The following is a 23,816-nucleotide window of genomic DNA, read 5'->3' on the forward strand; positions in this document are numbered from 1 at the left end:
ATTCACTTGTGCAATTCACAACCCTAGCCGAGCTAAGAAGCTAAGAGAAAAAGGTATGTATTCAATCTTCTTTTACATGTGTTATGGATGGTTTATGTATGTTGAAGTATGTAGGAATGGATGGAATTCATGAAATATGCAAATGTAGGCTATGGCCGAATAGAGGTGTGATGATAAGATGTGATAACTTGGTTTATTTAGTATTTTGATTGTTGTTGTTGTGGATTCCATGATAAAAATGAAGGTTTGATGGCTTAAAAAGAAGTTGTAATCGTTGTGGAACTGTTGAAGAAGTTAATATGATATTAGTATGGTTTCTCATATTTGTATGAATGAATTTGTTAATGTGTGGGTTGTTGAGGTAATTCATGAATTTGGAAGCGAGAGATGTGTTTGGAAGATTGTAAGTTGGGTTGTTGTGATTGAATTGAATATAAGTAAAATGTCGTCGAATTATGTACAAGGAGTTACTAACGTTAGAATGTATTTTGGATTGATTGATGAAGTTGTTAATGTGTAGATTGTTGGTGTAGTTTATGAATTTGAAAGAAAGGAATGTGTTGTTGTTGTCCTTATTAAGTTTGGAAGATTTCGAATTGTTGTTGATAATTTGGCCGAGTTGAATTCTCGGATTGTTGATTGATAATTTGGCCGAGTGAGATTCTCGGGGATGGTTGTATTTTCAGGGGAAATGCTGCCGAAATTTCGGCAGATCATAAGTGAATTTATTTGAAGAACTAAGACGAGCGTATAATGATAAGTCTAATGATTGTGTAAATTCTCTTGAATGTAGACTAGCAAGCTTGGACAAATAAGCGTAGCTAATAGGACGTGGAACAGGTATGTAAGGCTTACCCTTTCTTTCTTTTGGCATGATCCTTGTGAAACGAACAGACAATATATATATGTATGATTTCGAAGAAACTCCTATTCTTAGAGCCATTAGGATGGCTAATGTTCTTGACTTCCGGAAACTGTTTTGCTATGTCTTGATACATGTGTGTGGTTCCAAAAGTTCTATTTTGATTTGATCCATAGCGATATTCGAAAGATACTTGATATGACCATTGCTTTGAATTTCCAAAGATAGCTTCTGAAACGTTCGTAAAGGTTTCTGTAATGAATAATGTCCATAACTTTCTTATACTAATTCGGATTGCCTCGAAACGTGCTTATGATCCTTCAAGTGTCGTTTTGTGTACTTATCCATCGAGTCTTAAAAATTGATTTATGTGCATATAGTTTCTCACTACTCTGCTCGTGCATGCCTCAATATATCCTTCACTGCGTCCCGGGCCAGGGCATGTTCTCGTGCGTACTCCACTGCATTGTTCACCGCGTCCCTCACTAGAGGGCCGGGGCACGTTATATATATATATATATATATATATATATATATATATATATATATATATATATATATATATATATGATATGATGACATCATGATATGATGACGGGGTGGCGGCCAGGATGGCATATGATGACTCTATTCACCGCGTCCCTCACTAGAGGGCCGGGGCACGTTACATGCATATATGATACATGATATTGACATACATGATTTTATTCACCGCGTCCCTCACTAGAGGGCCGGGGCACGTTATATGTATATATGATATATGATGATGACATACATGATTTTCATTCCAAAAGGCAAGTGCATTGATGTTTTTAAAAGCCATACTTGTTTTGGTAAATCTCTGTTTCAGCTGTGATCCTCTTTACTGTATTTCATACCTTAGATGCTCAGTACATATTCCGTACTGACCCCCTTTCTTCGGGGGCTGCGTTTCATGCCACGCAGGTACACACAGATGAGTAGAAGACATTGCTAGAAGATGTTCCAGCGGGATTGGCGAGCTCTATTTCCTTCTGGAATGTTGCCGAGTCAGAGTATATATGTTATGATTCCTGATTGATGTTAGAGACTTTGCAGACAGAGTCGTGGGTATAGAAAGTCAGTCTTGTAGTCGGTTTTGTAAGCCGACGTACCATTATGCATATTGTTACAAAGTCCATATGATTACAGATTTTACTTGACGTGAAAACGACAAAAAAAATGTTTCTGAAAGCCTTAACTATGTGTTTCATTCTTATTTGATTTAAGAAGTCCAAAGAGATTATGTGTGTAGTAAGAGTCAGCGGGTTCGCTCAGCCCTAAGTAAGGGTCGGGTGTCCATCACACCCTAGCGAGGTTAGGGTGTGACATTGTACACCCATCAATATCTGAGTGCTTTATTATCCAGTGGAAGTGTTTCTAATGTCCATGTTCCATTATCCTCCAATGCTTGGATCTCTTGCTGCATGGCCTTTCTCCAAAGTTCCTTTTTCATGGTCTCCGAGAAGGTTTTTGGCTAGGTTTCTGTGGTGATTACTTCCAGGAAGCTTTGGTGTTTCAAAGAAAAATTACCACAAGATATATAGTGAGCTAAAGGATAAGGCGCACCTAAGGGTTCTTGAGGATCAAACAGACGTGTTGATGGACTTTTTTTCCGGGATGTTTCGGTAACGTTGTCACGTAACCAAATCGATTCATGTTTCTAATGTTTACCCCCACCCAATTATTCCTCTGGTGGCAAATTGTTGGCCCAGATATCCTCCGGCCGTACTTCTTCCACATTTTCACTATCTGGGTCGACATTTGTCCGGTCCAATTCTGGCTGTTCTGTGGGTTCGTTATTTAGAGTTAGTACTTCATCCATCTGGGTTGCGTTCCTTCCTACATTATCAGGGTGGTCTTCTTCAAAGTCTTGTTGGTTTCTTTCTTCCTCTATTTTGTCTAGATTCACTTTTATATTATCGACTAATTTACCTGATCTTACACCAAAAAGGAACTTAGTTTCATAGAAGTCCACATCTCTTGAGACTAAATATTCATCGTTCTTTAAGTCATACAATCTCCAGCCCTTCTATCCGTAGGGGTATCCCAAGAAGACACACCTACTACTCCAACTCTCAAACTTGTCCCTCGTTCTTCACATTGTGACCCTAGCACCCTGAAGTTGTCATAATTGGGTGTTTCCCCGTACAAAACTTCATAGGGGGTTTTCCCATTCAAAATCAAAGATGGTGTTCTATTGATCAAGTACCTCGTAGTCAAAACATATTCTCCCCAAAAACTAATCGGAAGATGACCTTGAAATCTCAATGCTTGCGGCACATTAAGAATGTCACGGTGTTCTCTTTCGACTCTTCCATTCTACTGTGGTGTCCTTGTGCAAGATGTTTGGAATGGAATTCCATGTTTGAAAAAGTAAGTTTTCATACATGTGAACTCAGTTCCGTTATCACTTCTAACAATCTTCACCCTCTTACCAAACTGCCTATCTACCAAGGCGAAGAAATTTTTCAAGGTTTGGGACACTTTTTCTTATCGATTAAAAGAAAAATCCATACGACTCGCGAATGATCATCCACGGTAGTAAAAAAAGACGAAGCACCATAAGAGGATGGGGTTCTATATGGTCCCCATAAATCACAATGAATCATTACAAAAATATCTGAAGCTATATTATCACTTAAAGAAAAAACACTTCGTGTTTGCTTTGCCCTTTGGCATATATCACATTCTTTATCTAATATAGTACTACTCTCTTTTAGGCCTAATGCCGTAATAAAATTCATTACTTGTGTTGAAGGATGACCTAACCGTTTGTGACAAAGATGGAATCAATCAACTGCCTCTGCCTTCATAGCTCATATCTGTGGCACATTCCGAAAATAGTAAAGTCTACCTCGACGTTCACCCGTTCCAAGCAAGTTCCTCATGGTGGGGTCCTGTATATCACACATAATTTTGTTTAATTTTATATCACAATCTAAATGGTCCACAAGCTGTGATACAAAAATTAAATTGCATGTTAGATCCGGAACGTAAAGGACGTCCTTTAACCAAATCCTAATATTTAGCTTAGTTGTTCCTTCTCTCATGGCCATCGAGCTACTTCTATCAACAAGCCCAACCGGACACTCAGGAATGTCCCGCTGATCACTCAGTTCCTCCGGATTACCTGCCATATGGTTGGTAGCTGTGGAGTCAATGATCCAGGATGAGTTTTCGGTCTTACCATCCATTTGGTTTATTCCTTGAGAATTTAACATGTGAATCTCTTTGCTCAAATTGTGAGGTCCTGTCCTACTTGTGTTCGCCTGTCCTATCTCTAGCTGAGCTCCTTCCTTGGCAACCACTAAGTTATCCCGATAGTTGGCTCTTCTACGTCCGGATCTCGGTCCACCCCTCTGTTGTTAGTTGCTTTCCTTTTCCTCTTCCTCCGGATGTTTCATCTCTTTTTTGATTTCCTAGCCACCAATCTGGATAGCCAATGAGTCGAAAAAACCTGTCCACAACATGTTCGGATCTCTTGCAATGTGTGCAGAATGCACCATTGTTTTTCCCTTCATTTTGGTCACGGTGAGGGTTTCTCCCTTGCACGGCAAAAGCCATGGTTTCACTCTGGTCCTTCGTTTTTCGTGTGATTTCTCTCACACGCTCTTCTTGCACAAGCTTCGAATAGATGTTGTTTAATGATGGAAACAGTTCCTGGGCCAATATGTTCTACCTCACCGTCCCATACATTGCTTTATCCAATCCCATGAGGAAAAGATGCACTTTTCTTCTTCTGTTTTGGTTTCTAGGGCTATCCATAGATTCCACGTGCACTTTCCACACTTGCAAGTTGGAATTTATTCGTAATTTGCAAATTCCTCCCACAATTTAGTGAGTTTGCCATAGTAATCCACTACGGTCCTTCCCTTCTGCTTGCACCCCGCGAGTTCCGCCTTTAGTTGTTGCATCTAAGGTCTGTTGACAATGACGTACCGTTCTCGGATGCTCGTCCACAATTCTTCTGCTTCGTCTTTATGTGAAATCGTTGAGCGAAGCGTTGGTTATATGGTGTTGTGAATCCACGAAACCAACAGTGAGTTTATAGTCCACCAGTCTTCCAAGTCTGGCGACTCTTCATCCGTCTTCTTGATCGTACCTTCAACGAAGCCAAATTTCTTCCTCTCTCTTACGGCTGTCCTCATGGATCTAGCCCATTCTTCATAGTTTTCACCCTTCAGTTGGACTTGTGTCACCACAATTCCAGGGTTATCATTCGACGTAATTTCATAAGGAGAGGTTGTTTTTCTTTGGGTTTTGTTTTCTTCACCAACGATTCCTTTGCTTTTATCGCCTATTTCTCCGTCGCCTGCCATTGTTTTGGGGTTTTGTGTTCTTTCTAACGTGGGTCTGATAACATGTTAAAATAGAGACAGGGACGTGAATTTAGAGATGCAAGCAAATTGGGAGAATTCTTTCTGCTTTTCATTCATCATAATGACTTCCTTAAATACAAGTAATGTCCTCCTTACCCTAGTCTAAAAAAGTAATCCTATTCCAATATAACTACAAATCCTATATTACCATAATTACAAATTCACCATAAATAAAACCAAACCTATTACAATTAGACTAGAATAGGGTTTCCACCGACTTAGGGATTTGACGACTTCACCACGTGACCAGACAAACTGGTCCAGTCACACCTGGTCTCAATAAAGGGGAAGCTCTAACTACAGAAGTTTCTTCATTCTCAGCGTTAAAATCTGAAATAGGACTTGATCACGAGATCTCTAATTAAGGAGGGATTTCTTCCATCCCACCGGTGGCACCACTCCCCTTGGAGATAAGTAAAATTTATATTAGACCTACCATAAATAAAGACAGTGAATCGAAATTTGAGAGATCTATTTTCCCTTCGAATTGTTCGTCAATATTCTTAATATCTTATCTTTTCATTTTCCTGAACGAATTGAAAATAATTTACGCATGCAGTATGATATTGATGTAACAGAAATTGCCAAATACTTGCACCAAGCTCTCATATCAATGATATTTCAGAGTTTGTATGATGTATGCGAAATTATTTTATTTCTCCATCGTCTAAGTTCGAAATAATAATAAATTCTCCAAGTTCATTTACCAATTCCAGCTAATGCCTGAATACATTGGAAATAAATGTGATGGCAAAACAATGCCCGTGAATTATGTGGGATAATATTTTAACATTTTTAGCTTCTATAATAGTATTATTCCAATAATAAAGAGATGGGCTATCTGTACAACTTTTAAATATTTTCAGATCCTTGAGTGGTTTTTATAACTAGACAAACAAAGTTCACCCGGCCACCAGATGAACTGGCACAATCACGGTGAATTCAGTAATTTTCTTCAAATAATATTTATGTAGTAAGTAATTCACTAAATATCTATAGATATTTGGATGAAAATTCGATTCTTATTAGTATATATTAACTTGGTATTGTTAATTTGTTCTAGGAAGTAGGAACTAGGGGTGGGAATGGTTTTTCAAAAACCGATTGAACCGACCGAACCGATCAGTACAAAATCCATTTTTAATTATTTTTTAAATAAAATCAAAAAGGTATTAAAATAAATCTATAACCATACCGAATAATTAACGTATGTTCTTACTTTACAGAAAATATCGAAAAATACCGAACCGAACATAATAAATATATGTGAAAAATTTATTTTATATATTATGTTGTTTATTATATGTTCCCCTAAATTTGTTGATCTTGGGCCTTGCCTTGGGATGGATTTAGATGGAGGGGGCTATAAAATTTGAATCCATTCACCAATCGTTAATTCGATAACCCAATGCCAATAAACCAATTTTGTTGTTGGATTATCGATTACGGGTCGGTTTTGAACAGCCCTACTCCAAACTGGAATCTTTGATTCTCAATGTCCTTTCTTTTTGGGAAAATAACACTCTATTTCTATTTAGAGAAAATATTTACATGAAATGGTTCATATTTCTAATATTACCCGAAATGACCTTTTTATACATTATTATACATTTTTATATAAAAGGTTTATATATTGTTTACAATAAGTGTATAATGTTGTATACTATTGTATATCGTGTGTATAAACACTGTTGTAAAAAAAAGTTGGTGATGCGAATGTAGATTAAAAATATGATTGTGAATGTAATATTTATGTGGATGCTATACTATTGAAATTATCCCCTTTCTTTTTCTGCTCTTCTTCATCATCCTTCTTCTTTTTCAATTCCTGCTACGATTGCCTTCCTGTGTCTCGATACCCAGATATTTTCTCTCAATAATTAGTGGAATCTTGAAAAATGCAAGTGCTAACTGTTTATTACAGAGTATGGGCAACAATCAAGGCCACACAATCTGCGAACATATATATTCGTAAACAATTAACTATCCACTTTCTATTTATCTTTCGTGATAAACTTTTATAGTCACTCAAATATAATGACATATTTAATGTCACAAGTTTCAAAAGTTTTGTATAACTACACAAATACTTAATTATGATATGTATAAGACCATAAATTTTAAGAGTCTTAATTTTATTCTTAAATTTCGTGTTGAATCAAACTATATCATATTCGTTCAAAAGAAAAAACTTAATTTTACACAAAATGAATTAATATTGATTTTCGAACCCCAATAAAAATGTGATACAGATATGTCGTGAATAATGTTTTCTACTAGCTTTACACAGCTGATTGAAATGTATATAAAGACTACAACTTCTAGCTATTATATCACCACTAGGAGTGTACAAAGTAAACCGATAAACCACACCAGACTAATAAATCGAGTCAAATCGAGAAAAAAAATTCAACTAGCGGTTTGGTTTGACTTGGTTTGGTGTTATAAAAAAAAACCCGACCATAATTAGTTTGGTTTGATTTTAACATTAAAAAGTCAAACCAAACCGAACCAAACCAACCTGACATTACATGTATTTAATTTTAAAATATTTTATACATAAAAATATTTATTTGTAATGTAATTTATAAATATTTCTTAAATTTTTTCATAGTTTTTTGTCTTTTATTATATTATTTCAAGCTTGAACTTAGAATTTGGAATGCCAATAAGTTTATATCCCATGGATGTTAGTAACTCAAATAAAGTCCAAACCAAAACCAACTCAACACTAATGCTAACAATAGAAATTCAATTATACCACTAGGTATAACAATAATGTTGGATATATATTCTTTAGATTTGCATAATTCGTTTAGAGAGTGAAAATACATAATTTTTTTTTTCTTTGTCATGTAATTAATATTTATTAGCCGTACTTATTTTAGCATGACTTAGTAATTTTAGACTATGGTCATTTTCTTTATGGCTTATTAATTAATAATATTTATTTTAACCGATTTTATTATTTTTTTGTTGAATATTTTAATACAATGTCATCACTCATCTCACATTTTGTGTTATTTTCTTAAGAAACACCTTAATTAAATAGTTGTATCTTACTAGAACTAAACAAATATTTGAAGTAAAATTTATATGTTTTGTATGAAGACTTTTGCAGAAAACAACCCGACAACCCCGAGAAAATTGAATAACCCGAGAAAACCTGAGGTAGAAAAACCCGAATTTTATTGGTTTGGTTTGGTGTATAAATTTAAAAACCCGACGCAATTATTTTGATATAATATTTTAAAAATCCGAACCAACCCGGTCCATATACACCCCTATGACACCACTTTCTTTTTCAAAAGTTTTTGCTATACGGAAGAAGAAAATATGGGTGTGAAAGGCAAGTTGGTTGCTTCAGTAGAGGTTAAGTGTGGAGGAAACTTGGTTCTTAATCTTTTGCACACCAATACACATCATATGCCTAGCATAAGCCCTAGTAAGATCAGCCATTTTGAGTTTCTTGAAGGTGGAACTGTAAAAGTTGGTTTGATAGTTAGCTGGAAATATAACGACGGTAAGACACATTCCTCGCTCTCTCTCAATATACAATTTACTTGCATCAATTTAAGTTCTGTAGTTGCGTATGTTTGGAATAGCGGAAGTCATTTACCAAGAAAATGATTTCCATAAAAAATTATTTGATGGTGTTTGGTAATTACTATAAAATATATTTCAAGTAAAACATAGAAAAGAATAACTTTTTTTTTCTCTTTTTGCAGAAGTTATTTCCGTACAATTATTTAAGTTTTTAACTTCATTTTAACTCGCTTCAACTAATACTTAGACGATATTACTCCCTTCGTCCCAATTTATGTGACACCATTTGACTAAGCACGGAGTTTAAGAAAGAAAGGAAGATTTTTGAAATTTGCATTTCAAAACAAATCTTAAATAAATGTGTGGTTGTAAATCATCTCATAAAGTTAAATTGTTTCTAAATATAGAAAGGTAACATTCTTTCTGGGACATAATAAATGGAAAGTATGACATATAAATTGAGACAGAGGAGTATTTATCTTTAGTACTCAAAAGTTTCATAAAGATACGCATATATGATTTTTATAATATTATTATTAATATTTGACATATCTTTCACTCAACAAAACATCAGAAAAAATAATCTTTTTTCAATCCACTTTAAAAATTATGTCACACCAAACAGTATAATCAAATTTTATATGGTTTTTCCTATTAGTTCCCATATTTCCTTGAGATTTTTAAAGATAATTTCAAGGAAAAGGTTAGATGATCCAATCACTGGGAGCTTTAGATAATTTTTGGAGAAAATGAAAAATGAGAAACGACAAAATAAATAAGATGAAATTACTACTACGTGAGCAGCTAAACCTCTTATGAGGAATTGACCATTGAACTAGGATTAGCATCTATTCTATCTGTATTTTATTTTAATGATTATATATGGAAAAGATAAGACTGGTAAGAGAGTAATAGAAGACGTCGATCTTGAGAAGAAATCAAGCACTTGGAAAGTGATTGATGGAGATCTGCTAGAGTTGTACAACTCTTTTACTATTATCACATCAGATGAAGATCAGTGGGCTACATGTAAATTGGTGTACGGAAAAAAACTGAAGACATACCAGAGACTCTCGTTCTCTTGGGGTGGGCCGTTCATGTGATCAAATATATGGAGAGTCACCTTCTTAAGTAATAGAAGATATCTGATGGTATCCGATTGCTCTTGTTGACACCTAATTTTTGACCTTTTATGATTTATTTTAATTATTCCAGAGTTTTTGGATATCCAACGGAGTGAAATACTTATTTTTTATAAGTCACATGATTTTACTAAATTGTTTCGATAATATTTTTCCATTCCATTTGGTAAAAGAACTTCAAATATATATTGTAAATCATTTAGACATAATTTACACTTTTTTTATAATTATTCAATTAATTGTTAAAATTATTTGTCACGCCCCAACTTGGGAACGTGCGGGCACCTACCATTTTCCCACCTTGTTAGGTGAACCCGTCCCTTTAACCAATATCCAAACAAATAAATGAAATCAACTCCCAATCATAATATAAATAAGTCTGACAGAGTTGTAGTGTAATTACTCTTTCATATAATCCTTCACATGGTTGGTAAGAGTAAATTTGTTATAAATATACTATCTGTAGCACCCCCCTTTGGGAGGATGCGACTTACGAAACAAAAGCTAATTTCATACTTACAACATTCAGAAGAAATTTATCTAATAAGATATTCACAATAATTTAGTAACGGAAATAGGCCCATGTGAACAAGTTTCAAAATACAACATCTCAACATAGTAGGACCTAAAAACATAGAAATATCCAATCATAAAAATGGACAACACCTATTTTGAATTAAATCAACACTTTAGATTTCATCAAACACGTAGTCGAGAAATATTTTTCATGCTACAACATCCAAGGCTCATACCAAGCATGAATTCAGCTCCCAATCTCAAATACAACTAGTTAAGTTTCCCAAGTTCAACATAAGTACAAAATTTAAAATATTACAAGACTTGGGTTTGGACACACCGAAAATAGTCAAATCAATCATCAAAATCAAGTTACAAAATATTAACATCATGACCCAAATTTCGTTCAAAAGTGCATATCTAAGTGTAACTCATGGATCATGTACGAGTCCCAAAAGTGCACAAAATAAACATGCTTATGCAAATGTGATTTTCATCTAGGATTCCGAAGAGTCTACTTCAAATGGTCATCCTCAAGTCTCCCCGGTACATCACTTACGATGGTAACAAATTATCGCTAAGCATAAAGCTTAGTGACACATAAACTTAACTAACATGTCATATCAAAAAGTAAGCTATGTAAGGAGTACAAAAATAAATTTTAGAAATGAGCTTATCAAAATAACCATCGAGTACTTAATGAAGGTACAATTGTTTCAAGAGAATCAAATATCAAATAACAAAGTAGTTCAATATATCAGTATTCAAAATCTCAAATGTCAAGAAGCTTTCCAAAGCTAATCCAAAAAGGTCCACCAATTAGTTAATTAAATAGTGAGCTATGTATCAAATATGAGTGCGAGAAGTAAATTCAGGACATGAGCTTATCCGATTTATCATCAAGTACTTAATCAATGTACGACATTTCAAGAGAACCACCAACCCATAAGGTAGTTCAAGATACTAACATTCCAAAGACCAAGTGTCAAGAAAGCTTTCGAAGCTAATTCATGAAACGTCATTCAATAGTTAATTTAATAGTGAGCTATGTATCAAAAAATGAGTATAAGAACTAAATTCAAGAATATACTTGTCAAAGTAAGCTATGTACGATGTTTCAAGAGAATCAAATATCAACCCGTGAAGTAGTTCCAAAAAGTATTCATATCTCTAGTGTCAAGAAAGCCTCCCAAGCTAATTAAGAAAGTCATTCAATTAGTTTCGCCCAACACATACGTCATGCCATCACATCAAGCATAATCCATTAGCATCAATGTGATTTTAACATACTTATAACTCAATTACAAAATTATACTCTCATTGATAACGTTATCATATTGAAGTGTCTCAAGATATTCTTTCTCAACCAACAAAGCAAGTAAACTATTAAAGTAGCAACAAAATCAATATGACAACAACTTGAAGTAGATACTATTTCACCAAAATTCAAGCTTCTCACAATATCTCAAACAAAATAAATTGAAAGAAAAGTTCAAATTTAGGTGCAAACCTTGGAGCTTTAGTGCTTCTAAAGCTCAAATAAACATCAAGAAGTTATAAATGCCCAAAGCAACGATCAAGCAAATATGTCGACATCCTTAGCTTTTACAAGTGCCTTATGTACCTTAAATACATAATAGAATACTTACTTAAGGTCTGGAGCTAAAATATATAAGGGCTAAATCATGATGAACAAACACGGGGCTAAATGGGTCACTGCTATTCCTAGTTCTTAAGTAGAAAAATCTGGACAACAGTTATATCCTGCATCGCACATCATTTTTGACATAGCAAACAGAGGAATTAGAATTTTTGTAAAACACGAAAGTTGTGGGTAATTTTCATATCCTTTTACAGCCTTTTGAATCACCTTAATCGGAATTATAGATAAAAAGTTATGATAGAAATACTCACAATTGTGCAACAAAAAGGGGATTTCAATTCTTACCACAAGTGAGAGCAATGAGTTTTGAATCATTCAAAACAAAGGTTAGATTCTTGGTACAAAGGGAAAATATGAAGTATTCAACAAAGAGGATTTGATTTCTCATGAGAAAAGTGAAGAGCTACGGTTTGAGCTTGACTTTAGTAGAGAAGCTGAAGTAGCTTCTGAAAAAAAAAAAAAAAAAAAAAAAAGAGGGTAAATTTCATCTAATGCTAGAAAAAAAACCTCAAGGATCCAATGACTAGGATATAAAGGCTATTTTCTTGAAATTGCACATGACACCTCCTTATTTTAAACTCTATAGAGAATAAACCCTTTGTCACTCAAATTATATAATTGACTCAAGAAGATATTTATAAGAAAAAATGTAATCAATTGTACTGCATATAATAAATCCAGAAAACTCGGGGTGTTACACTATCAACTTGCAGATCTTTTAATATTTGATATAACTAGTTGGTAAACATGGTTGGTGAATATATCTACCAACTTATGGATATCCTTTTACAAAAGATAAACTTATAAATCAGGTTTTACATTTGAAAATTTTGAAATCATGATTGGGAATCCCAAATCATGCCTTTTTGGATGATTTGAGATTTGAAATCATGATGTGAAGTTGAAGTTGAAATTTTGTACAAATTGCATAAACAAACGCTCATTTGAAATCACGATGTCCAAACGCCTACTTATTAGTATTATTTTTAGATTTCATATCTCATGTCTAAACACCTACTTATTAGTATTATTTTTGGATTTCATATCGCATGTCCAGACGCCGTTTTTATTAGTAACTAGTATTCGTACCCGTGTGATGCGCAGTCCAAATCAAAAGAAAGTATGTATAACATATTAACATCTTATTCGTAATATCACATCAAATCTAATTTTTTCAATATTTAAACTATCTTTTGGCTGAGCCCATTTATTTTCTCCTTAGAGTCAAATTTTAGTACTCCTATATATGAAAAATAAATTAAGTGTTATTAAAAGATAAAGAACATGTTAAAACAGAGTAAGCTTTGAAATTTAAGTTTTAGGCCCCGTTTGTCCATAGATACCAAAAAAAAAAAAATTCACTTTTTTTGTGGAATTTTGGAGCTGGAGTTGTGTTCGGGCATAGTTTTTGAAATTGTAATTTTTGGTGAAATGTAGTTGTAAAAAAGTGAAAAAAGTGAATTTTTTTAAAAACAAGTTTTTTGAATTTTTGGTATTCTGGAATACAACTTCAAGTTGTATTCGGAAATTTCATGGCCAAACGCTGATTCTGGAAAAAAGTGAATAATTTTTATGGCCAAACTGCATCTTAGAATAAATTTCTTTCACAAGGATAAATTCCAATGATTTACGGCTCATATTATATATTGATATTCATAAAAGAGATCATATTAATGTTCAGGTTTTTCCAAGTTAATATTCTTATCATGTTCCTCTTTATACTAAAAACTATTTTTTTATTATTCAATTAAATAAATTAATTCAATAAAAAAATAACTACATTCAATCAAAAAGGTTTTCGTTAAAATCCAATTCTAAAGATACTCATTCAATTCAAAAATTAACTACATTTCATGTTATTACATTGCTCATTGATAGTGCCATAAATAAATACACTCTATTCACCCTGCAGCAAAGTAACAATAATATTTAAATTACATTGAATAAGAAAAGAAATATTCTTAAACAATTGAGTAAAACTTGTAATTAGAAAATCAGAATTTACATTTCTCAAAGACATAAATAAGAAAATAAGCACTTACTTAAATAAGATACTGTATAAAATAAGATATACTAATTTGATAACAATATTTTCACATTAGTACACTTAAGTATGCTAAAGTCATGTAAGTTGCACTCTATTAATGTTGGTCCTTTCCCTAGAGAAAAATAGTCTAAAAAATAAGAAATGGACCAGCAATCTGAATTAACCTCGAGTGATCAAAATAGAATGGATTTTATCATGAATTTTGAGAGAATAATTACATATCAACATTTGAATAGCAAATGCTGGTATTATCTTCTGGCTTTCCAGAAATGAACCGTACCATATCTTCTTCAATTTCTTTTGAAACTTTACCTGAAGTATCAATAAAACAAAAAAAAAAAACATTTCATTATCATTTTTGTTTCTTCTATGTCTCCATGAATTTGATACGTTTATATAAGGCCAAAGTCATAGATGGACCTCTGAACTTGTCATGATTTTTCATTTAGACCTCTTAATTGAAACGTTGATCATCTGAACTCTCGAACATAAGATAAACTGTGTCATTTGAACACCTCGTGTCAGTTGGCACACGCGTGCAGTACACTTGCCGTGACATGAAAAAATAAACCAATAAAAATAAGCCATGTCAACAAAAAAAAATTAATTTTAAAAGAAAACTAATATAAAACTTATTTAACTAATAAAAAAATTATTTCAAAAAAAAGAAATAAGTAAAAAAAATTATTTTGTTGCATCCCACCCCCATCCTATCCAACCCACCCTTTCTTCTTCCCCAAGTGAACCCCCGCCAGTGAATTGGTCAGCCATTGCTGTCCCCCATTTCCCCCAATTTCTCTCCCTCCCTCCCTCCCCCTTCCCTCTTTCCTCACCCCAACCCCCAATCCACACAAAAAACACCTAACATCTTTCTCTCTCTTTTTTTTTTGCATCTTATTTCATTTAAAAAAAAAAACTTCATTATCTGGCTAGAAAATATTATCTCCGGCGATGCTCAGAGATGGTGATCAGATTGTCTGAAATGGTGGTCTAATGGTCTCAGCTTTCTCCCTCTTTTCTTTGTCTTTTAATTCCTTTCAAAAAGTTTCATTTTTTCCGATCCAAAAAGCTTGAAAAATAAGGCCGAAATTCTCACTCGCCGGAAAATATCATCTCCGGCAACATTCTGACGGTGGTCCGGTGACATACTATTAGAAAGAAGAAGAAGAAAGAGAAATAACGTTACTTGAAAAGAAAAGTAAATGAGAAAGAAGAAAAAAAGAAACAAAAATTTGAAAAAGAAAAAAAAGGAAAAATATGTTGCAACAATGTTTCACGCGCCCATTATCAAGTGAAAATCACTTTTTGTGCCATCTTAGCATAAGGTGTTAAATTGACACACTTGCACCACACCCCAACCTTCACAAATGTAGGGTCTAAACATAGACCCTACATTTGTGAAGGTTGGGGTGTGGTGCAAGTCTATGTTGGAGGGTCTAAGTGAAATATATGGACAAGTTAGAGCGTTCATCTGTGACTTGGCCTTTATATAATAAACAAAATTTTCTCTTCATCTCGCACCCATTTCTACTCACTTCTTTCTTTCATGCATTTTCCTTACTGCACATTCTATTCACCCACTGAAATGATTTTTAAAGTGACTTTTCAAGAACTAATTCACAATCACAACGCATTACATTTGCATCAATGCATCAACTGTCGCTACATCCAGAAGCATCTTATTGATAAATTAAACCTGACATTACAAATAGTGTCACGTCAATATTCTAAAAGTGGAATAGCAAAAAGGCAAAGTATTGTTTAAATAAGTGAGTTCACTGAGAAAACAAAAAAAGGAAAAAAGAAGGAATCAAAAGGGGGAATAAGTTTTTTTTTTTTTTTTTATCAAATATACCTTCATCTTGTAGTCTAGATCAGAACCCATAGAATGAAATAGGAAGAAAAAGCTTTATACAGAGAGAAAGAAGATAGAAATGGTGACGTAGTAATGAATAGAATGAGACAGAAACCGATGATTGTTGAAACTGAAAGCTAACATCTGCGGTTCCAGACGTGGGAAGTTAATGTTGCAGGTTAGGATTTTTTTTTTCTTTTTACGATTTTTAATTTTTATTTTATTTTTAATTCCATTTTTTTTTTTGTAGCGATGACATTTGTAATCCTGTCGCGCCTTTTTCTCCCCTATTATATATTTTTTCTGTTTTAATTTTTGTGAATCTATTTTTTTTAATTTGTGTCAAAATAAATAATTTCTTTTCTAATTTGAAAATAAATTCACTTTATGAAATGATTTATCGTCACATAAATATTTAAGACTTATTTTAAAATGTAAGTTTCAAAAGTCTTTACGCTTTCTTAAATATCACGTCCAGTCAAATAGACTCACATAAATTGAAACGAAGGGAGTATAAATAGATAGTAGTACTATTTTTTGAGCTTTTCTGCAATTTTTGCACTAGTGCTATTTTTTTTTTTCTTTTTCTGATAAGTAATTAAATATCTAATTGCCAAAAAAGGGGAAATCATATCTCCAACCATGGGGACTGGGCGTATATTTAATGGCAGAAAATACTTTCTCGCCGGCGCCGCCTTCTCTGCCGCCGCCATTACATTCCAAACCCTAAACCCTAACTCCACCCATTCCCCTTTCATAAACGGCGTCGTTCGCTCCACTCGAGCTCTCATCACCATCACGTCAAACATCATAGACTATAAATACTCATTATACAACTTCAATCCTAACACTAACGAGTATCGCCTTGCTCTCTCTGAAGTACATTTTAGGTCAGCAAAGAGAATTTTAACTATGTGTGATGTGAATAGAGGTATTTATATCAAAGCAGGTCAGTTATTACAGGATCAAACTGTTCGTTTTGCAGTTTAACGCAATTAAACAAGTGTTATTCACCAATTTAGGTCAAAATTGTGTAATGTAGCAAGATATCATTTGAATTCTAACAATGTGTGATGCAAATAAAGGAATTTATATCAAAGCAGATCAGTTTATTGCATCTATTAAACAAGTACCAAATGAATACTTAATTTTACTTTGATTATTATAGGATCAAGTTGTTTCTTTTTAGTTTAACGCAATTAAACAAGTACTATTCACCAATTTTGGTCAAAATTGTATGATGTAGCAAAATAGTCTTAGATATTTCATTAAGTAGGCGTTTGGCCATAGAAATCAAATACTTTTCACTTTATTTGAAATTGGAGTTGACGATGGAGTTGTGTTTGGTTATAGTTTAAAAAAAAAAAAATTGGTTGTTTGAACGTGCTGGAAGTGTTTTTTTTTTTTTTTTTTTGGAACTTTCATGGACAAATGCTGATTTTCAGATAAAGTGAAAAATATGAAAAAATTCTTATGGCCAAACGGGGCCTTAGGATCAATCTCACTTTCATCATAACAGGATCAAACTATTCCTTTTCAGTTTAAATCAATTAAACAAGTACTATTCACCAATTTAGATCAAAATTGTATAATGTAGCAAAATATTCTTTGAATTTTGTGGTCTTAAATATGCTATTAAGAATGTTGGGTATAAAGAGTTACAGTAATAAATATAAAAAATGACATTCTTTTTAAAATAGACTAAAACGGAAAGTAAGACAAAGAAATTGAATAGTACTTATCTGTCATGATTTTTGGAACTAGAAATTCAAGACAAGATTATTTGTTATTAGTAATTGTTCTTGAAGACTACAAATACCTCAAAATTGGGGAGATAGTACATAAATGGGGTGAATATTTAATGAAGAGAGATTATGTTTTAAGACGTAAATAAGGGTAAAATAGTCAAAAGCCCTCCTAATTAATGTTTTCTTAACAGGCGTGTACAAGAGAAACGCCACAGATAATTTGAGACGAGTAGTGTTTTTTTTGCCCTTCTTCATTTTTACAATTTTACACTCATGGAATTCTTTTTTCAGGTCAGTTTGTTGCATCCATTAGACAAGTACCAAAAGAATACTCAACATTACTTTCATCATTACAGGATCAAGCTATTCCTATGCAGTTTAACGCGATTAAACAAGTGCTAATCAGTAATTTCAGTCAAAATTGTTTATCGGAGATGTTTTTATCATTTGATGAGGTACCAGTTGCTGCTGCATCTATTGCGCAAGTACACCATGCTGTTTTAGTGAAAGATCGTAAGGAAGTTGCAGTTAAGGTGCAGTATCCCGGATTAGAGTATCAAATGAAATTTGATCTTCGTACCATGGCTTTGTTGTCGAAATTAGTGGGATTGATTTTTCCTGATTACAGGTTTAACTGGCTTGTATCGGAATTTGAGAAATCTATTGCTTGTGAACTTGATTTTATTGGAGAGGCTAAAAATTTGGAGAGAATTCGCAAAAATTTTAAGGATAATAGCACGGTTAGGGTTCCTAATGTGTTTTGGGATTTTACGACGAGGCAGGTTTTGGTGATGGAGTTCTGTAGAGGTTGTAAGGTCGATGACGTGGATTTTATGAAGGAAAGAGGAATTAGCGCGGTTAAGGTTGCGAAAGCTTTGGCTGAAATGTTTGCGGAAATGATTTTTGTTCATGGTTTTCTGCATGGAGATTTACATCCTGGTAATATATTGGTTTCACCTGAAGGGAAGAATGGATTTAGTTTAGTGCTGTTGGATTTTGGGATTTGTAAACAGTTGGATGAGGATTTCAGATTGAAGTATTGCCAGCTTTGGGAGGCTTTGGTAGTTATGGACTCGACGAAAATTCAGCAGATAGGAGAATACTTTGGTGTTGGGAAATACTCCAAATATTTTCCTGTTATATTTACGGGGAGAACTATTGACAGTAAATCGGCACTTGGGAGCGGAATGTCTGCTGAAGAAAAGAAGAACTTGAAGGAGGATTTGAAGTCTCTTAAAATGGAAGACATATCTTCCTTCATGGAATCTCTGCCTACCGATTTTCTCACAGTATTGCGGACCGATGGGCTCCTAAGATCTCTGACCAGCAAGTTGGGTGCTCCCTTGAGAGTTCGGTTACTGGCATATGCTGAATATGCACTATATGGACTTTCGTTGAATGCTGACTCTAAATCTGATTCTGCCATAGGAGTTATGCTGTTTAAATTCAAGACTGGCCTTCGATACGTCCAATTAAGACTCCTCTTTGGGATATTGGGGCTTCTTTCATGGGTTGAAAGCATCAAACACTCGTCAACTAGGAGATTTAACGATTTACTTTCCTCAGCTGGTTATGTGGTAAGGAACTTGTACCGTCCTTTATTGACAGCATAATTAAGTCTGTCAGTTGTAATATTGAAGAAAGTATCTCATTTTTCATTCATTCACTTCTGAAAAAAAAAAAAAAAAAAAGGTCTCGAAGTGATACCGCGACTCATACAAGTGTTGTGTCATGTAGTAAAAAAAATAGATGAAAACCTGTGAAGTCATTTGCAATTTCATAGTAGATCCTTCTTCTCCTTCAAAAACTATTGGACCTATCTCTCATTGGCGTCACGTTCTATTATCTGCCAGCACAAATAGGGATTGCCCTTCATGAAAATTTTGGTATCCTTACGAGCATTTGTCAATATTGTTTCTTCTTGTTAGCGTGACTATGTAGACATGATTTTTGCCAATTTCAGCAATATTTTTGCCAATCTTTCACATCAGGAATTTGTGACTCGTTGTCTTAACTTCACTCAATAGAACACGAGTAGATTCCTGACTCTCGCCACCATATTCTGTTGGTAGAATATAACTTGCTGGGGTCGACAATATATGGGTCATTATGCTCACAATAGGATTGGGGTTGATGACAATACCCAAGAATTATACTGAGGGAAAATAGGTAGAATGGTGCTTATTATGCACCTTTTGATAGATATTATCGGAGTTATGAGGTTGTTGCTTTAAGCTTTTAATAAATACTATTGGAGGCTGTGGTAATGTAATGTAGTGTTTGGGTAAGATAAAAAAGTACTTTTAAGCCAAAATAACAAAAATAAGCCAAAAGCCATAAGTTAGAATTCCTGACTTATGACTTTTGGCTCATAAGTCAAAACCCATAAGCCAATCCAAGTGGGCTCTAAATGGTTTTCACGAAAACTGAGGGTCTCATGGAAATTAATAAGACTAGACATTAAGAGTAATGTAATATACCCTTCCATAATACTCCCTCCTTTCAGTTTTTGTGTACATATTTTCCTTTTCAGTCTGTTTAAAAAAGAATGACACTTCTAAATTTGAAATAATTAACTTTATACTTCTCATTTTATCTTTAATGTGAAGCTTTTATAACCACACAAAGGCCACAATTTTCAAAAGTTGTATAGTCACACACACACAGATGGTGTGGCATATGTTTTAGATTACCAGTTTCAAGAGTCAATTCATTTCTTTTTAAAACTCCATGCCAATTCAAACTTTAAAGAAACTTTTGGTATGTGATATATCTATTTGGGGATGTTTGTAGAACTAGTGATTGGTTAGTAATTGGGATGTCCAGTATGCAGGTTACCGCTAATCTTTAGAAAGTGGACTTCCTTGAATCATTTCTAACTTAATCTAATTGGATCACTGAAAATGCTATTCCTTGGGGAGCTGTTACGCTGCAATTGCAGTGTACATGATGCGATAGCAGCAAGCCATTTATTTAACTTCTGTTATCACGACTCCATTCCCTGCGAAGTGCGATCCTTTGCTGTCTTAAGTGTTGGTTTGGCTTTGAGACTCTTGAAACGTCCAAGGTAGTGGATTGGCCTTGATTCTCCCTGAGAATTATTATAGCACCCTCCGAGGCATTCTTGATCAATCCTTGTAGCTTTTGTAGTCTCTTAACTTGGGTCTTTGTTAGCTGCTTGCTTGAGGTGTAGCAACGATCTGGTCAACACCCCCGGAGTGGTTAGGTGGAACTCCATCAGCCCCCTTTATCGACACCTCTATTCTCATGTCCAGTTACAATATCCCTATCCATTATGTTGGAACCACTGCTCATATTCAACAAGCGAAAACTCGGCTTCACGGTTTTAAATATCCTCACATTATAACACACATTCAATTCCATGAGTTTCGTATACCTTCTTTTGAAACTTCCCTTCCAAATCTTAATGCTCCTCACAAATGTCCAAACCAACTAGTCACTTCATTCTTCGAATCTTCCATCTCCGCGAGCCAGTTTGCTCACTAGTACGCGAACTTCTTAGTACTAACTACTAACCATAATTGGTTCGTTCCAAAAAGGCATAATACATAAACAGGTCCTCAAACTTAGCCTCAGCTGGCAAGTATGCCCTCCTACTTTGGGTGTGGACAAGTAGGCATCTCAAAAAACTACATCTAGAATTAAAAGAAAGCAGCTATTGCACTACATACGTATAGAAGCATAATATCTCTTGCGATTACAATATGTCAGTAGGAGATACATCAGCCTTCAATTAACTTCAGACTCCTGGACATGCGTCACAAGGACAAAAACAGTGGCAACTCGAGCATAAACAGTTAACCAACAACTTTCTTGGTTTTCGTTCATCATTTTTCGTTTGTTAGCCAGCTGATTATAACGGTGATTCCCATGGCAGGATGGAACCTGATGTAGAGTCGATATGGAAAAGGAAAAAGGCAACAATCATGATAGCATGTATGGTGTTTTTGGGCATGGCTGACGTTTTGGGAGAGAGGGCTAAAGGTAGGTGTTATCAAAATGCTCAATTGTAACAAGGCTTTAACAAGTGAATATATTTGGTACCAGCCTGCTCATGATATTATTTAATTCGTTGTGAAACTATGTGTTAAATATAAAGTTCAACGCTAATTTTAAAACACATATGAGAGGAGCAAGATCCTAACTTTCAGCCGTTGTTGATGAAATTTATTCCAAATTTATATACTTATGTATTATTTAAAAGGTTCAATGTGATGCAAAGATGTGAAATTCAAACTTGCGAATTAATTTGGTAACCTGCATCTGTCTACTGTCACATCCCTTTTTTTCCCACAAAAATGATTTATATGTTAAGATCAAAAGGGTTTTCAAATCGAAAGTGACGAAAAAATTATGTTTCGAAAAGGGATTTTATTTAGAGAAAAAAGAGTTGTCACTTGGCATCGAGTTTTGGTGTACCAAGTCACTGTAAAATTAACGTCCCTTTTAAAAACTAGTTTGACTCTAAAATACTGATCATGCGATAGAGATTCCGGTTAAGGAATTCTGTTGACCGAGGGGAAGGTGTGAGGCTCCCTCGAGTCCCGTGGTTTTAGCACGGTCGCTTTAATTAACTCGTATCGACTTAAATAGAAACTCAATCAAGTAAACTTACATAAAACAAACACACACACACACACACGAGAACAGCTCAAAAATAAAGTCTAAATTATTACAACCCGGAATACAAAAAATGCGAGAAAATAAATCTCTACTATCCTATGCTAACCTATTCTAAGCTATTCCCGACATCACAGGGTCTTTTCCACTAGCGGCCTCCATTTTACATTGATTTCCTCCGGGACAACCCCCCGAGAATGAATACATAATATTCAAAATCGAGTAAAAGAAAACACACAAATATACGAGCCTAAAATTTGCCTATTGAGATCTGCAGCAGAAAAGGTAAAACATGTATTTTTATTTAAAGAAAGAAAAAAACAATCTAAACATTTCCAACATGCTTAATCATCTAAAACAAAACGCACAAATAGAGAATTTTTTTCATGTTTGTATAATCGAAGAGAAACAGTGACTTAGACAAATTGTGAACTATTGCATTAAGTCAAGAAACTAATAATTTTGTGATTAATCACATCCATTTGCTGTTAAATCATTTTTTAGTTTAACTTAGCCTTATTCTGTACAAGATCTATCTTAACCTCAATGGGCAGGTTTAAAATTCCACCTTTCGAATGATATAGAGACCGTAGCGACGAAGACCAAACAGTCCGGAGCCTAAAGGGTATAAAAATACACGGTATTTACCAAAAGGGGATGACAAAAAATTTATATACCAAAAGGGGTATATCGTGGGCTGATCCACGATATACCCCAAAAAAAATTTCTGCTGTCAGACGCAAATCAACGAATTTTTTTTTTAAAAAAATTAAAATTGTATAACGTGGACTGATCCACGTTATACAATATAATATATATTGTATAACGTGGGCTGCTCCACGTTATGCAATATATATTGAATAACGTGGTGATGTCCACGTTATACATTCATATATTTGTGAAATATACTGTGCATTGTAATTCCACCACAAATATTTTGTATAACGTGATGTCCAAGTTTGATGGTAATTCACTTTCAAAGCTCACTCAGGGTAATTACATATATATTGGAGCTTTGTATTTGAGAATTCACTTTCAAAGCTCACTCAGGTAATTACATATATAAGTGATACACTCATTTGATTAGTTTGAATTTGTATCACCTAAGGGTATATAGGGGTGTACATGAACCGGGTTGGTTCGGTTTTTTTAAACACCAAACCAAACCAAACCAAACCAATTGCATCGGGTTTTTTAATTTATACACCAAATCAAACCAATAAAATTCGGGTTTTTCAACCTCGGATTTTCTCGGGTTATTCAGTTTTCTCGGGTTTTTCGGGTTTTTTTTGGAATAGTCTTGATACAAAATATATAACTTTTACTTCAAATATTTTTTTAGTCCTAGTAAGATACAACTATATAATTAAGGTGTTTCATAAGAAAATAACACAAA

The 23,816-nt window shown here is 34.1% G+C and overlaps 1 protein-coding gene and 1 pseudogene across 2 annotated transcripts; both read left to right on the top strand.

The window, feature by feature from the left end:
• The first annotated feature begins 8,598 nt into the window (after positions 1-8,598).
• On the top strand, positions 8,599-9,943 carry LOC132616058 (kirola-like; annotated as a pseudogene).
• A 6,343-nt stretch (positions 9,944-16,286) lies between these two features.
• On the top strand, positions 16,287-21,911 carry LOC132615297 (uncharacterized). 2 transcript variants are annotated; one of them, XM_060329859.1, is made up of 3 exons: positions 16,287-16,980; positions 18,071-19,356; positions 21,678-21,911. In XM_060329859.1, exons 1-3 carry the CDS (start codon positions 16,674-16,676, stop codon positions 21,687-21,689), a joined length of 1,605 nt encoding a protein of 534 aa, XP_060185842.1. In that variant the 5' UTR covers positions 16,287-16,673; the 3' UTR covers positions 21,690-21,911. The 2 variants fall into 2 exon arrangements, with proteins under 2 accessions (XP_060185842.1, XP_060185841.1); XM_060329858.1 differs by lacking the exon at positions 21,678-21,911 and having other exon boundaries at positions 18,071-19,764.
• Positions 21,912-23,816: the final 1,905 nt, after the last annotated feature.

The sequence above is a fragment of the Lycium barbarum genome, chromosome 10, assembly GCF_019175385.1.
Source record: "Lycium barbarum isolate Lr01 chromosome 10, ASM1917538v2, whole genome shotgun sequence".
Classification (NCBI taxonomy): Eukaryota; Viridiplantae; Streptophyta; class Magnoliopsida; order Solanales; family Solanaceae; genus Lycium; species Lycium barbarum.